The 17226-nt window shown below is 45.0% G+C and overlaps 1 protein-coding gene across 7 annotated transcripts in view; it reads right to left on the bottom strand.

The window, feature by feature from the left end:
• The window catches only part of NCOR1 (nuclear receptor corepressor 1), a 2268409-nt gene that overhangs the window by 1717370 nt on the left and 533813 nt on the right, over positions 1-17226 (bottom strand). For all 7 annotated transcript variants that reach the window (XM_069615218.1, XM_069615220.1, XM_069615222.1 and 4 more), the window contains 2 exons: positions 16464-16565; positions 16307-16360 (listed from right to left, as the gene is read on the bottom strand). In XM_069615218.1, coding sequence (XP_069471319.1) covers positions 16307-16360; positions 16464-16565 — 156 coding nt within the window. The remainder of the gene's footprint in view (positions 1-16306; positions 16361-16463; positions 16566-17226) is intronic.

Raw genomic sequence — 17226 nt, 5'->3', positions numbered from 1 at the left:
TCATTGTGACTGTTTCCTGGTGCATCGTGTGCACTATCTTGTTGAGTAGGGGAGTTGGCGAGGGGCTGGGGGGGCAGGGAGGTGGGGTGGGAGTTGGTCCCTTGAACATGTAATCCAGAGACCGTTCCCCTTGGAGCAGTTCTGTGGGTACCTGGAGGGGTAATCTGGTCATTGCGCGTTCTCCAGAGTTACGAACAAGTCGATCTCTGGGAAGCCCCAGTCTGTGAAGACGTTGAGAACAATGTGTTCATGCAATCGCCACTCGTACTCTACAGGTAGTGGGAAGTCCCTGCTGAGCATTTCCGCCAGAAGATCGAGTTCCCCTGGAATGTGTTGTGACAGGAGGAATATCTTGTGTTTGAAAGCCCATTTCCATATGTTCTGAGAGTTTGGATAGCCCTGGAGAGTGTGTGACCCCTTGTTTGTTCAGGTAATACATGGCTGTGGTGCTGTCCATTAGGACTAGGACTGTCTTTCCCTGTAGGTGTGTTTGAAAAGCCTTCAGGGCCTTGAACACTGCTAGCAATTCCAACAGGTTTATGTGGTTGGATGCTACCGCTGGGGACGAGACACTGTGCCCGGTCTGATGAAGGAGGTGAGCCCCCCACGGGGGTGGTGACGGTTTTCCCCTGCAAGAGGTTTTCCCTTGACCGCCACTGCCGAGAGAGAATGAGGGCTGCCGAGACAACCACTAGATCATCCCATTGTCCGATGGCCTGACGACATTGGCTCGAGAGCCACTCTTGCATGGGGCGCATGCGGATACGTGCGTGTGGGACTAGATAAATGCAGGAGGCCATCATCCCCAACAGTTGAATGGCTTTGCATACGGTCACCTTGCGATCGGCTACATAGTGAGGGATCTTGGAGGGTAATACAAGCCCATCTTTGGTCCGAATGGGAGCCTCTAGAAATTGCTGGACTTGGCTGGGGTCTAGGCTGGACTTTTTCTCGTTGATCAAGAATCCCAGACTGAAGGAGATCTACCGTCTTCTGGGTATTTGAAAGGCACGTTCTGTACAAATCCACCGTTATTAGCCAGTCGACGAGGTAGGAATAGACTGGAAAGGACTGCCTGTGCAGGCGAGTCGCTACTACTGCCAGTACCTTTGTAAACACCCTTAGGGCTGAGGCTATGCCGAAGGGAAGGACCTTGAACTGATGGTGCTTGTCCTCCATCATGAATCTTATGCTGTCAACATAGAAATATGAAAGTATGCATCTTTCATATCCAATGTGGCCATGTAATCCCCCTGTGTGAACGGTGGTATTACTTCCTGCAATAATGTCATTCTGACCTTTTGAGGCTTGACAAATTTGTTTGCCGGGCGCAAGTCTAGCACAAGGAGCATGGTGAGATCCTTTTTGGGTAAAAGGAAGTACACTGAATAAATACCCTGGTTTACCTGATGAATGGGGCTGACTTCTATGGTGCCCTTTTCTTGAAGGATCTGCGCCTCTTCCAGTAGAATCTGCGTCTGGATGTTGGTGGACGGTATCGAGGTGGCCAATGGAACTCTTTACAGTAACCGTGGGCTATCGTCTTGAGCACACACTGGTCTGAAGTGACTGCCTCCCATGCCTGAAGAAAAGATGTTAAATGTACCCTGACAGGAGAGGCATGGGAGGAGACCCGGACTGGCAAGTCATTTCTGAGCAGAGGCTGGGGAACCTCTTTGGGTGGCGTTCCTAGCCTGCCTCTTCGCTGACCCCTCTGCTGGTATTGACTGGTGCCAGATGCGCCCTGTCCGGAGGACCATGGTGAACCCTCTGTTCCATACTGATTATGTGGGGAACAGGAAAAAGATTGCCCCCGAAAAAAGCAGCGAGTTACCTCCCAGCAGTTGGTAAGAGTGCAGTGATTTGATCAATAGATTTGAGAGTCTCGTGCTCCTTTTTCACTGTTTCTAAGGCATCATCCACTGATTTCCCAAACAAATGTGTCTTTCACTGGCTTATCAGTGAGGCCTGAGTTTCCGGTTGAAAACCTGAGTTTTTAAGCCAGGCGTGCCTTTTAAGAAGAATAGCCTGAGCCAGGGTCCGCCCCACCGTCTCAGTTGCATCCAGTGTGTTATTTAGGATGTTATGGGTGACGCGTTTCCCTTCCGAGATAACCACCAGCAGGCGTGTTCGTACCGGTTCTGGGACTTCCTGGAGACACTTATGAAGTAAATTCCAATGAACATCACTATAACTTGCAAAGAAGTGTAGTGTTATTAGCAATCCTCGTGGAGTATGCCACTGAAGTGGTGATGCGTTTTCCGAGGGCGTACAGCTTTTTACAGTCTTTGTCGGTGGCCCGTTCTGAAGTTGACAATGGCACCCCAGCCCTCTTCCTGATAGTAGTAACTACAAGGGAATCTGGAGTGGCATGCCCCTGGATGTAAAACGGGTCCGAAGGGGAGGGGCGGAACAGTTTTTCGTCCCAAGGGTTGCCAGCCCTTTTCAGTGAAGGGGTTAGCAAAGAAGGTGCAATGCGCTTTATGATGCAACTCAACAGGGGTACAGACTGGCTTGCGAGTGGTTTCTCCTTCAGGATGTCCTCCACAAAGTCAGTATCTTGTGCCACTTCCTGCGTGGCACACAGTGTTCTGCAGCCCTTTTGAGGATTGCATTAAATGCCATTTGGTCATCAACAGGTGAAGCTTGTCTCTAGAGGCGAGAGGGGGGAAGAGATCAAGACAAAGGGCGCCTGGGTCAGGTGTTCGAGTGGGGGTGTTAGGCAAGATTTTCACAGAGCTGGTAAATCTTCCCAACCTAGGTCAACCCCATAAAGTTTTGCTTTACTAGTGGGATATTTTTCCTTAATACCTCTGAGTGGGAACCTTTTTCCACACCCACAGAATGTTTTACTCTTTTTATGGGTGTCATTTGGTTGAATTAGAATTTTGAGTCATGTATACCGCGCACTGGACAACTTATTTATTTGGGCGCAGATGGCACCATTAGCATTTGGACCGTCGTTCTCCAATGTGATAAGTATAGTGCCCCTGTTACCATTTCCCATGGGTAATCTCAGCAGAACAGATGGGTTTTCAGGGCGTATTGGAATGTAATGAGTGTCTTAGTCTCTTTGATATATCCCGGGAGCTTATTCCATAATCTAGGTCCACAGACCCCAAATCTACGGTCTCCTTTGCTCACATATTTTGACAGCGGAACCTGGAGTAAGTTCTTCTCACCTGAGCGTAGCTGCCGGATAGGAGTGGAACTCTTGATTTTATCAGATAGCTACATGCCGCCAATTTATTCACACATTTAAACACCAGGCAAAGAGTTTTAAACTATATCCGCTCTTTCACCACTAACCAGTGTAAAGATCTTCTCAAGTTAGGGATAGGGGCAGATTTTGTTACCTTGCACACTAACCTAACTGCAGCATTTTGGGCCATCTGCAATCTGTGCAACTGGAATGCTGGTATTCCTGACAGCAATGCGTTGCCGTAATCCAGTCATGCGTTAACAAGTGTCCCAATAACCGATGCTCTATCCTCGTTTGCAATAAATGGCAGAATGTGTCTCAATGATCGCAGGGTGTAGAATGCGGACTGCACCTTTGTGCTAATCTGCGCTCCACAACACATATGGTCTTCCCACACGCAGCCTAAGTTTTTGATTTTCTTGGCAAAATTGAGCTGCACCTCTAGGACGCATGGTGGCAATATTGGTTTGTTCTGTTGAAGATGATATTTAGAAGCAAATAATGACACTTCCGTTTTGCTGGCATTCAGCAACAGTTGGTTGGCACACATCCAGGCTTGTACCTCCTGTAAGCACTGTTCCACTATCGCAAACGTATCCTCAGATCTATGCATCTTCAGGAACACCCGAGTATCATCCGCATACGAATGAAAGTTGATATTATGTTTCCTCAGTATGTCCATAAGCAATTTCACATATAGGTTAAGGAGCAAAGGTGAGAGTGAAGATCCCCAGAGGAACCCCACACTTTGGTAAGACAAAATCCGACAGGAAGTCTCCAAGCAGGACCCTTTTTTCCCCTTCTAAAAAGGAAAGACAAACCAATGAAGGGCTTGTTCCGTAACTCTTCCTACTTCCTGCCATTGTTGCAGCAAGATCCCATGGTCTACCATATCGAGTGCAGCAAACGGGTCCAACAAAACCAACAAGGACATATCCCCCTGATCTGCCGTCTTCAATAGGTCATCCCATACTGTCAACAACGCAGTTTCTGTCCCGAACCCTGGTCGGAAACCAGATTGTAACGGGTCCTGTAGGTTTTCACGGTCCACGTGTTCTTGCAGCTGGGATGTCAATTTTTTCTAGAATCTTCGCCATCCACAGCAATCCTGCCACTGGCCTATCATTTTGAAGATTCTCAGGATCTAGATTGGTTTTCTTTAACAGTGGGGCAACTACAGATTTCTTCAGAATTTGATTCTCCATAGTGTCTTTTTGAAGTTATCCTCTTTAACAACTTATTGGCAATAAGTGCCTGTTGTTGCTGGGTTGCTCTACGGCCTCCCCTTTTAAACTTTCTCTTGCTAACCTTGAGTGAACTACAGTTCTCATGGGTAGAAAGGATCTTTGGTTCCATGGGTAGAAAGGATCTTTGGTTCTGTGAAGCCAGAACACCCCACCTTATGTGGAGTGCTGGGGAGATGCAATGTATCCCCTTTCACATTAAAACTAACAATTCTTTTACAGGGACAAGCTAACCTTCAATGGCTGGTGGCAGTGATACCTTGTATTAATTTGGTGCACCTTTACCGCAGGCTGTGTGCACAGCTGCAGTTAAGGCACCCAAGGGTGCTCCTTTTACCAAAATGGCCCTGGTCGCCTTTTTTCGCCATTTTAGTGTTTCTTGTCCTTTCTTGTTCCTTCCCCTGACATCCAGGGTGGGAAATTCCTTTGTGTGGTTTTTATCTTCGGAGAGAGTCCCCCTGGACTCAACGCCCAGGCTCCAGTCTGTCTGTGAGGGCAGGGAGTGAGCGAGGAGTCCAAAACTCCACAGCCCTTTGTCTTCCTCCTTGCCTGAATGAGGACACATCCCAGTGGGGGGGGCTGGCTGTCCTGATTGGACAACCAGACTGCCCCTTCTTGTAAAATGTGGGGAGAGAATGCAGAGGTTGTGCTGTAATTACTGATAAATACTGGAAACCTGGAAGTGGAAGAGAAGTCGACCACTGGAACCGAAACCGAAGAGGATGATGAAGGAAAAGCGGCAGAAACTATTTCCAGCAACCAGAGAGGCTGCTGTGTAACCGGAGCCTGCTGTAGCCCTTCCTTCCAATCCACCGGGGGACTCCGGAAATGACAACCCTGACCCAGAGCCTGGTGAGACCCACTAGACTCAAGAAGACCTGCATTTTGAGCCACCCCACGCGTTGCGGCAACCTTGCGTTGCTTCAATACCCCAATACCCTGGGAACTAGAGCCACTGTGCGGTGCACGGTCTTCCAAATTCTGAATCTCGCTGAAACTTCGTGGGCATCCTGGTGGATCTCCAGAGACTCAAATCGAGTCCGAAATGTCCCTTCAACAGAGTGCTGGAGTGTTGTAACGGCGAGAATTCAATCACAATTTTCTGTCTTCTTCTGTGCTCCTTGAAAAGGTGCCAAATCCACAGAACCACATTCAGCCGCGAGGAAAACCTTGCCTAGAGCCTTCTTCGATCCCTGCTGCAAAGTTCCTTCTGAGGCCTTGTTTTTAGTTACCACTACAAGGAATCCACTGACAGGGTATTTGGCTGCAGATTCTGAAGTCCGCCTGCTGAAAATTCTGCAATGCTGAGGTGCTGTGTTGACTAAGATATGTACTTAACTTAAGTCTGTTAGGATTTCTGTGTAGCTGTGGGGTGTTTTCTGTGATGGGGAAGCCTCTCATCCAGTCCCACTGCTAGAATCCTGCGAAGGTGTCTTCTGTGAAGCCCCTGGACCCTCTTCTAACTCTAGAAGTAAAGTACTCACATGTTAGCCTAGTCTCCCCAAGGAATTCTAACTTTTGCTACTTAAGAACCTATCCTGACACTGCTTGTTGGACACTAGATCCTAGTGACCACCCTTCTGCCACTGAGAACACTCATGCTCCAAGAATAAGGGAAAGACTTAAGGGATTGGGCCTTTTGCCTAGAAAAGAAATTAAGTGTTTAAAAGTTACTTACTTGTAAAGAGTTGGTTGGTAACTGTTACTCTAAGAGTAAACAGTTACAAAAGTTCTTACTTACCTTGGATGTGTGATGCACTCTTCTTAAAAGTATGGTTAACATCTTTCTTTCCTTAGAAACTGTTTTGCCATTCTAAATAGAAAGTAGATGTGAAGGTATATAACTCCCCTGTGATTAGATTGTGCCTCTTCCCAAAAGTAATGTGTTGGTTTCACCAGATTATTCCTGCAGGATAATTGTACAGGTATTTGTATTTCTTTTTGTTACGCGCCGAAAGCCTGCAGGCATCAGGGCGCGGACATAAAGACAGAACTACGAGTAAGACAGGGAACAAGAAGTCTAGTTAAGGAGTTGGGTAGATTATTTAAAGAGCAATGTTTTCAATTTATTTTTAAAAATCTGAAAGTTGGTTTCTAGTCTGAGTGTGGTAGGTAGGCTATTCCATTTTAGGGATGCTTGGACAGGGAAAGAGTGTCCCATTCCATTTGCTTTCTTTGTCTGGATGATCTTAACTAGACCTTGGTTTTTTGATCTCAGTAAACGTCCTGGTTCATACAAAGATATTTGCTCCTTTAGGTAGTTAGGGGCAGAGCCGTAGAGGCAGTGGTGGACAATTGTAGCCGCTTTAAATGTAATGCGGTTTTCTACCGCCAGCCAGTGCAAGGCTTTGCAGTCTTCTGTGATGTGATTTTGTTGGGATTTCTTTTTTTTTTTATCTCTCTCACCACATCATTCTGAATGATCTGGCACTGGTCAATGCAGCCTTTGCCTGTTCACAATAGCAGAGCATTGCCATAGTCCAGTCTTGAGAGCATGACGGCTCTAGCAATGGTTGTGCTATTTTCTTCGTTTAGGAAGGGTCTTATGTGCCTGAGTAGTCTATGGTAGTATCTGTAGTTTTTTTTTTGTTTTCTTTTTTTATTTAGGTATGCTGTGTGGGCATTAGCTCCGAGGGAGGATTCCAAGTAGATTCTCAGGGTCTTCACTTTGCCTGCAGTGGGGTTGCTAGAATTCTTTGTTAAATTGGGTGTAGTCCAAACTCCATTTTGTGCGTGCTTGGGAGGAGCCAAAGATGATGAGCTCTGTGTCCTCCAACTATTGGCATCACCAAATTAGTCCTGTTAGGATAATTGTATGAGTGTCCCCCAACTGGGTCTTGCTTCCCCTGACTTGCTGCTACCCTGTCCAGATTAAGTCTGCATAAGGTTGTTGCCTAGCTAGAATAAGTTTGAGTCATTCAGTAAAGTGTAACATTAGGGTTTACTTTCCCTGTGCTATCTAACCCAGAGTCTCTGGTTCCAGCTGTCCCTTTTAAGTCCTACACCAGTCAGTTGTATAGTAGGGAAACATTGGACCTGGACTCCTTGTGAGATATAAAAAGTACATGGGTTTTACTTACCTTGAGTTAGCTGTGTGGCACCCCAAAAATAAGTTACAAGAGTTACTGCTTATCTCAATGTGTGTTTCACTGCTCTCAAAAGCACCTGTAATTGAATATTACATCCTTAGGTATTACTCACCTGGTATAACTGATATCACAAAGGTAGTTATAGGTTTTTTACTCTACCTGGAATAAGTGTTCCACTAGTCCAAAAAGTATTTTGTCCAGTTTACTGAGTCACTGTACAACTGGTAGTGTCTACTGCCCTTGTATTACTGAATGCAATTGTGAAAGTAACCATTGGTGTTTACTACCCAAGAATAGGTGTGACCTATACTGAAGGTGTATGAAAAGGTTTTGACTTCCCTAGAACTACTGTTAGGTGTTCCAAATAAGGTTTATACTTTGGTCTGTGTACCTTCAAGTTGTGTTGTGTTTTTATAATTGTGATTTCATATAATGTGTTAGTGCATCTACCCCTAGATTTATCTCAGCCTACCTGTATTTAAATACATCATTTATTTTTATATACATAGTGTTTCAGTGTTTCTTTGGACCATTTGTATTACAATTTAATTTGTACTGATTCTACAGTCGTCTCTCCCTCCTAAGATAAGCCTGGCTGCTCTGTCTACGCTACGATGAACTCAGGTGGTACAGCCTTCTACTAAGAGTGGAGTCTTGTACTGCCTCAGTTGAATGGTTTTACTAAGCCCTTAGTTGGACTTCAGAAAAACTGTCCTAACAGGGAGAAAGCCAAGGCGCTTCATCCACAGGCTGATCTTGGCCCCAATCTGGGCAAGGGTCAGGTGTGTCCTGCCTAAAGGGATTGTCTTGTTGGTCATAGAGATCCTAATAGACCTCTTCAGGTTCTGAGAATTCACAAACCTCTTCCTGTGGGGGTTGGGTGGAGAGTTTTTGCACTTTGGGGAAACTAGGATAGGAATCTTCCTCCCTAGGTCTCTTAGGGGCGAATAATTTGTCAGAGAAGTCAGCACACTTTGACAGTTTGTTCACACAGCTCTAAAACCTTACTCTGGTCCATTGGGATGAATCAGAGGGGCCAGGAGGAGGGAGGGAAAGGCTCTTCAGGAGAAAAGGGGTCTTGTCAGCTAAAGTCTTCGAGAGGGCCTGGAAGCCTCCTGAATACTAGACGAGAGGATGTGCTTTTCGGCTTATTCGCTGCCGAAAATAATGTTAGCGAGACTATCACGTAGCTCTGGTGGATTAGAGTGAGATTGGAGTGCCTGTCTGCATCGTCAAGGTTTTCGGGGCCGCCGAAAGCTTTGGCGCTGGCGCGCTCTTAGTGTGTCGATGGTCGTGTTTTTTAACAGAGGCACTCTAATGTTGGGAATGCCCGGACGCATGCCGCGATGGCAGATGCGGGGAGGGTGGGCGATCGTGAGGATTGGTGGGCGCTTTGGAAACCTTTGGCAGGCCAATGACGCCTGTTGCTTCCTCAACATATCCATCGAGGGAGTCCGTGGGGTTGTGTGCTTCTCTGTGATGCAGCGGTGCCCCTGTCGCTGGGATGTAGTTTCCCCATAGCAGTACCGGTGGCCTGCCTGTTGGGAACGGGCAACTGGGAACCGGAAGGTTCAGCTGAAAAGTCTTATGGCCTCCACATCAGAGCCAGGGCTGCTGCTAGAATCCTCGTCACTCGAGGCACCTGCGCCGACAAGGGAAAAACTCTCAGCCTGATGCATGGCGTAGGCCGCCCACCGCTTTGTCCGCTGATCTTTTAGCGTCTTCGGGTGAAAAAGTTGTCAAGACTTGCAGGATCGCTCGTCGTGATCACGAGGCAGACACTTGTTACACTTTCGGCGAGTGTCCTACCACGGGTACATTTCGTTACAGGATGGACAGAACTGAAATGGAGTCTTCTGCATAGTAGAGGTAAACAGCAGCAGCCAGACAAGAAGGGAAAAGGAAATGCATTCTTAAAGAAACAAACCCCGGAGCCCCCACTCTCCCTACTGTATGGGCCTGGCCAGAGAGCTGAAGCCACGCGGTCGACAGCGTCGGCCAAGGCAACAATCGCCGAAAGTCTTAGACGTCTTGGGAGTAGGGGTCCACAGTAGCCGCCGAAGAAGAAGGTCGAAGACTAAACGACCAACTGTCATGGGACAAGGAATGTAAACGTTTTTGCAATATATCTCTTATGAGCTCCGCATATGGCAACCAGCTAGCTGGATGGAAAAAAACAATCTGAGGGACCTGGACGCGCGAGGCATTTTGGGTACAGCACACGTCATGTTTGGTATAGTGTTACAAGCACACCCAGGTCGACAAGCCCTTTCGATCATCAAAAGAAAGATGTAATACTCTGTGATTACCACTAGTTGTTAAACTATATGCACAGCATGTAATTCTAAGCAGATTAACAAGCATCAGAAATACATATTATTCAACAGTACACGACTGGGTCACACATAGATCTCTGCTGGTTGCCGTAAAGTTGATGTCATTGGTTTAACATTGTTATATTTGTCCACAAACACTGTCTGAACACTCCCCGGTTGTGCCATCATTGCTGTTCACACACTGCCTAAGGCCACGACTCCTATGGAAAAAGCATCCCGATATGTTGAGATACTAACCTGCTGGAGGCATTGCATAGCACTAACGCTGAATTCTTTTAAATGAATGACAGATCAGTCCAGGTGACTTCCACATTGTGGGCAGCCTTTAAGGTATGGGTGAGAGGAGTGCCACTTTCTACATCCGCGGGAGCTCTTCGAAGCTTCCACAAGAGTTGAAGGAGGCCGAGGCACAATTAAAAGAGCTGGAGAATGAACACGGTAAGACACAGGATGGGACTGATCCGGGACAAGCTGGCTACGTTCCATGAACTGGCTGACCGTGAATTGCTATACATGTCCAAACCTGTTCGGGCTAGGTGCTATGGCGAAGGCGATAAGGCGAGAAAAATGCTGGCCAGGTGGTCTAGGGCAGAACGTTGTAGGAAACATATCACAGGAATACTTAGGTGGGATGGCATATTCGTGAATGATCAGGACATAAATGAGGTAGTCGGCTCTTATAATTCAAACCTATATACGAATTGTGTGCAAATGGAGGTTGTGAGCTTGTAGGAATGACGGACCACTGCGTTAGATAGATTCTCAAAGAAGCCTGTATTCTTCCTGTAGCCGGGTACAGGGTTTCAGTGGGACAAGCTCACAGATTCCCATATGTTGAAGTAAGAAGGATAATCGAAACCCAGTGTGCATTGGCGCTGGACCCGAGAGTTATTCATTCACATCTGGTTGGTTTCCATAAATAAAGGTTAAAAAAACGTGTGTATTAAAGTCTTGATTTAATCAGCACGTAATATCCAGTGTTTAGATGGGTACGAATAGTACTGGTCATATGAGTAAAGCCAACACGTGTTTAGACCGTAGGTCTTTATCAAGGCTGTGCAAAATGGTGGTGAGGTGCGAGTGGTCAATGGTGACATAGTACGTTTCTGTGACATATCGCGACGCAGAATATTACATGACATTGAGTAAAGTATTATTAGTAAACGTTTCATGTTTATATTGTGATTGAAGTGGTGATTGATGTTGCGACATGTGCAACATTGGCATTGTGATATATACATCAATAAAAATCATGGTAGATACGTTTTTGCACCAAGGAAAGACACGGTGATGGGAAGGGGAAAGAAAGCTGGTTAGCTCGGGTGGCTCAGATGAGCTGTTAAATCAATGGCTGATAAGAGATCTTACCAGAGTATTTGGGTGAGTGCTGGTCCTTGGCTAAGGATGCTGGATAGCCACTGGAGGGGAGGAAAGCAAGAAGGGACAGAGTTCAAGACAGCATGTTAGCATAGAGCTGGTCGGTGACTGAGCGAAGCTGGAGAGTGGAGGTGATTCATGGGGTATCACGCTGGTCCCTGGGTGGTGCTGTGGCTGGATGTGAAGAATAGGTGTTGGCGTCACCAAGTTAAGGCGTGTGCCCTAGATAAGAGGATTGGCTCACAGAGTGGAGCTGAAGGCAATTGTGCGTTGGTCCGTAGAGGTTGTGTTGACAATGGTCCCAAGGATTATTATAGTCGGCCTTAGCAACGTATCCGCTGCAGATTCAAGGGAGTTGGCTTACACCAGATGCATGGTGCAAATGGGTAGTTCTTTAATATTACATGGGAGTACAGTCTCAAGGGTTTGTGGGGCTCTTCTGGAAGAAGCTGGCGGGGGCCAAGGTGTGCGATCTGTGCCCAAGATAATGGGTTTATGAAGTCCCGGTCTAAGTGTGTTGCAAAGGCAAGATTTCAGTGAGGTGCACACGTTAGCGTTTGGCCAGGTGTGGTGGGAGCCCCGGAATCAGTATGCAACGAGTGGGAGTTCCAGTTGCAAATGATGGGGCCCTGGATCCACGATACTAATTGTGATATCACAATGGATGCCGATCTTAAGCGTTCCCTGCGTGGTATTGAGCTGCCTACATTGCCTGAGGAGGCGTGTCAAGCCTTGGAACAACCAGGGACGGTTGAGGAGGTGGTTACTGCTGTGAAGTCGTTGGCCTCTGGGAAGGCCCCAGGGTCAGATGACTGGGGATAGAATTAGACAAAGAATTCCAGACAGAACTAGCAACACAATTAGTGAAGGTATGGGAAGAATCCCTTGTTTGGGGTAGACTCCCATCGACCTTGCGTGAGGCTATTATAAAGGTGTTGCTGAAACCCAATAGGCCCTCACGTCATGTGGCGTCATACAGACCATTGTCCCCAATCAATGTGGATGCCAAAGTATTCACAAAAGTATTGGCAACGCGATTACTCCAATTTATGTCCACAACTGGTGGGTTTATTCCCACCAGATCTACGGCATTCAGCCTAAGAAGGCGGCTATGTTCGATACCGCAGATCAATCTCCAGGCTAGAATGGTTGCAGCATCATTAGATCCTGAGAAAGCCTTTGATTCAGTTTCTTGGTGGTATCTGTTCCAGGTACTCCATCAATGTGGGTTTGGCCCCCTTTTCTATCAATATATCCCACTATTGTACACTGGCCCGACAGCCACAGTCGGTACGAATCAGTTCTTATCGGCACCATTCCCACTAGGCAGGGGTATCTGTCAGGGATGCCCACATTCTCCCCTGCTCTTTGCACTTACAATTGAGCCACTTACGGTACAGATTAGAACTGCTTATGGTCATCAGGGGATCAGGATAGCCAGTCCGCCCCAAGTGATATCCCTATATGCAGATGATAAATGATTGTACGTCCCAGACCCCGAACAAAACCTTGACCCCAATCTTGAGAGATCTAAACATATTTACACAATACTCAGGATATAAGATAAATAGCACTGAGTCTGAGCTACTCCCCCTAATTCCCCTCCACTGAACAGCCCGCGGATCTTTGGAGGGGGGGGAGGAGGGGTAGGGGGGTAGAGAGGGTTACCAGACATTTGGTCGAAAAAAATTGGTCGACCAGACAAATGGTCGAACCAATTTGGTCGAAAACCAAATTGTCGAATTTTTTTATTTTCACCTTTTTTTTTTTTGGGGGGGGGGGCCCTTTTTTTTCTAAAAACCCATTTTTGTAACAAACGAAAACCCGAAAAATAAATATATAATTTAAAAAAAACAAATTCGACCATTTGGTTTTCGACCAAATTGGGTCGACCAAATGTCATTCGACCAGTTTTAGGTCGACCAAATGTATGGACACCGTAGAGAGGAGTTTGCTGGTCCCCTGTAAGTATTTGGGGATAATGGTATCCTGGACGAAACAGTCATATGCTGACAATCATAAGGTTTATTTGCAACAATTGGTAGCCAAACTGAAGCTATGGGCGCGTCCCCTGATCTCGTTATATGGTAGGATTGCTTTGTTTAAGATGGCGCTACTTCCAAAGTTGTTATATTGTTTCTGTAATGTTCCTATATGGTCGGGGAGGCAATTCTTCACTAAGATTAGATCACTGGCAACAAAGTTTGCCTAATGGGACAGGGTTGCCAGGATTATCTGGGAGAAAATGACAGAACCATACAACCTTGGGGGCCTTACAGCTCTGAAGTCTGAGCAAGGGAAGTACATGCGTCGCTGGAACAGTACAGGGCTTCACCCACAGATTTGAAATCGGTCATATTCACTGACCGGTATGCTGACTAACGCACATTTGACCCAGTTAGAAGCACGGTCAATGCTTGGTCAAGAATACTTAGCAGATTAGAGGTCAAGGCACCCTATAATAGTTAAGTCCCTCTCTGGAACTGCCCCGGTATCCGTCCCATGTTTGACAAAGACATTAAAAAATACTGGGATGTACCAGGGAAGCTAAAGATGGGGGCCATGTTTCCGGAGGGGAGGTTTGTGTCCCTAGTGGACTTTTCACATAAGCTGGGGGGTAACCCTCTACAGGTACTATGGTACCATTGAATGAAGGCAGTGTTCGGTAGAAGATGGCCCTCTTTCCCCATCAAGCCGGAGACCTCTGAGTGTGTTAATGTGGTAGGGACTACAGATGGGGCCAGGCATGGTGTGTCTAAATTGTATAGCCTACTACAAACTCATTAAATCGAAAAATAATATGCGAGCTGTATGGGAGCGGGACTTGGGGGTGACTCTTGAGGAAGATAGATGAGCAGGTGCTGCCAATTGACGAAAACAATCTCAATCAATGCGAACTTCAGATTAATACAGTTTAAGATCCTTAATCATTTGTACTATACACCATTAATTCTCCCCTGATGCATGTGCTGGTTGTGTGAAATATGGTATAACACAAGCAGACTAATTTCTCATGTATTGGAAATGCCCCCCAATCCTAGCATTTTGGGGTGCAGTGGCAGCTACACTGAACACTATACTCGACATTCCGCCCGCTCGATCGCCAATCAAATATTTGCTAGGAGACATAGGTAAATCTTCTGTTACAGAGCGCTTTTTTTATGTTGCCTGTGCTGTAGCTAAGAAATGTACACTTAGGCACTGGAAATCAAAGAGTGCTCCTAGCAAAGAGGAAAGCTGTGCAACCTGATATACACTCATGAAATGGAGGAGTATATTCTTACTGTGACATCTATGTGCTGTCCCAAAGACATATGAAACCTGCTCAAACTACTTGGCCAACATAGCCTCCGAGAGGACTGAAAGACATGTGGATACATCAAACTGAGCCGCTAGGTGATGGGGCTCCCAATGTATAGAAAATGTTGTGTTGCTAAACTGTGAATTTTTATATTATATCATGGTGCCTGATGTGTGTACTATGCAATGCCAAGTATGCTGCCCTACTTTTTAATAGTGTTTATTGGTTAAATAAAGCCTTACACTTTATAAAAACGCATCCAAATATTGGCATCATAAAATTAAAAATAATTACAAGGCAAGAGCAAAAGACAAAGATCTGTCCTCTAAAACTTTACATGACAAACATTTCATAAAATTCATATAGCAAAACTTTCCTCATAAAAACAGTCAATCAACTAATATAAATAATTTTCTAAAACCTTAATCTCCTTCCACACACAATATATGGTAACATTAATGACCAGGTTATCTCCTTAATACACAAGACCAAAATTGGTCGGTATGAATAAAGTGCAGTGCATGGACATTAGTCCCATATGCTTTTTCATATAGATCAAGCAATTTATAACAATTAGTAAGCAGGTATTGTGGAGTTTCGACGTCCGAATCACAACCTACATCTGCGTTCGTTAAATGGTATATTCTTCCAAGCACCCATAATAGAAAAGTAGGAAGTTAATTGAACCTTAATAGCATAATAAAGCATCCAACATCCTGATATGTGCATGGTGTGCAAAAGCGGGAAGGCCCGTTTCGCGTATTCCACATAGTTATGTTTCTTAGAAAGGTAAATCCATCTTTCATTGCTAGCCTAAATGGCTGCTTTACTTTTTATTTCTTAAAATTTGCTAGCCAGATTATTTTACAATTTCACACATGCATCCTATATTCGTGAGAAAGAAGTTAACATCCTTCCACCATTCTTTCAGGGCTATCTTGCTTATGAGAGTGCTTTGGTCATTTAGGAAGATTGAATATAATGATTTTGCTTTATCTTGGCTCATCAAGATTCTGATATATAGGTTACTTGTTAATATCATTTTCCTGGTAGTTAATGCTAAAATACCCAATTCACTACATATAGCTTTTACAGGAACACACTGTGCAAGACCGAATGCCTTGCGCCATAAATTCCCCTCCAAGGTTCTAAGCCAAGTAGCTTCCTTAGAGGTATACATTTCCAAACCATAGATTATAGATGGAACTACACAAGATTTATAAAAGCTCCACTAATCCCTCAGTGGATTGACCGCCACATCTTGATAAGAATAATCTAATTGCTTTGAACTTAGTTGTAACCCTATCAATGATGGATTTAGAGAAATTATCCTTGCTCATTTTATTAGCCACTTGTACACCAAGGTATACATAACTTGAGCCGTCCATTTTTTTCCCTTTATATAGACCAATTATACTTTTTTATATTTCTTCTATTTGTACTGACCGTAATAATCTTGGTTTTCCTCAAGATAATGATCAAACCATTTTCCAGGGCAAATCTTTCAAGGGCCTTTAAACTATTCTGCAAGCACGTGGCAGTTTAGTCAAAAATGACTGTTGTCTGCATATGAGAGCCAAGCCACCGGGCATTGTGCAATTCGTGGTTATTATTGCAGTTCAACAAATGCGTTCCCAAATCGGCCAGATAAATATTGAAAAACCTACGTTCCAAAGTACATCCTATATGCGCCGCTGGTTGTATGACTGCCTTTTAAATAAAGGTTATAAAAAAAAAGTTTATGGTGTCTTACTTACCTTGGTCTTCTCTGCTCCCCCTCCCAGCATAATGGAGTGTGTCTGAGGCATGTTCTATTTTGGGGTGGAGGAAAAGGATAAACTGAGATTGTTGAAGGAAAAACATGACTGGCACAACAATAGTAGTACTATCAGAAAAGCTCAAAACAAGACCTACCTGATTTCGCCCTCTGCGTTTGCCATAGTTTCTTCTAACAAGAGCTTTGTAATTTTCATTTTTCTTGGTCAAGTAATAGTACAACACACAATCAGCCACAGTCTAGGATGAAAAATGACAAGTGGTTAAGCAACATCAGTGCTTAGGTATTTGCCATAGGAAGCAATTAATGATTTTTAGTCAAAAGTACAGAGCTAATTTCAAACAGATATATGAAACGCCAAAAAGAAAAATACTAATCAGACACTTCAGGAACCCAATAAGTGTGACATGAAGCGAAGCCAAAACACTAACAGTGCCCCAATTATGAAAGTGGAAACAGCAAAAAAAGAACATATACCAAGGTAGGCTGACCTCATTTCGGTGAAGAGATGCATCTACTTCAATCGTGTGAAGTACAAAATCTTGCCAGTGCAATTTGACTCTAGCCTCAAAATGTGGTAGCCGGTCCAGGAAAATTTAAGGGCAGGGATTTATTTGTGTGGTAAACAACAGATTGTGCCTGGCTTCTCGCCGATTGCTGTAGAATCACTTGTCAATGGCATTTAATGAGAGCATTTTGATTATGGCAAGTATTCCAGTTTTAGTGTTGATGTTCAAACTAGAGCACAACCAGTCTGCTCTTATGTTGAGATGTGTTGGTTTACATTTACATAGAGCCTTACCCAGTCTCCCACAATTTTCCCTGTCTTCCTTTATTCTAGATTACCTTGCAGGATTTAAGGCACGATTACTTACAGAGGAAGCTTACTCTATATGCAGA

The sequence above is a fragment of the Ambystoma mexicanum genome, chromosome 9, assembly GCF_040938575.1.
Source record: "Ambystoma mexicanum isolate Mex_15411 chromosome 9, UKY_AmexF1_1, whole genome shotgun sequence".
NCBI classification, from domain to species: domain Eukaryota; kingdom Metazoa; phylum Chordata; class Amphibia; order Caudata; family Ambystomatidae; genus Ambystoma; species Ambystoma mexicanum.
Note: the sequence above shows the minus strand (reverse complement) of the source record. Positions and strands in the feature narration are given on the sequence as shown.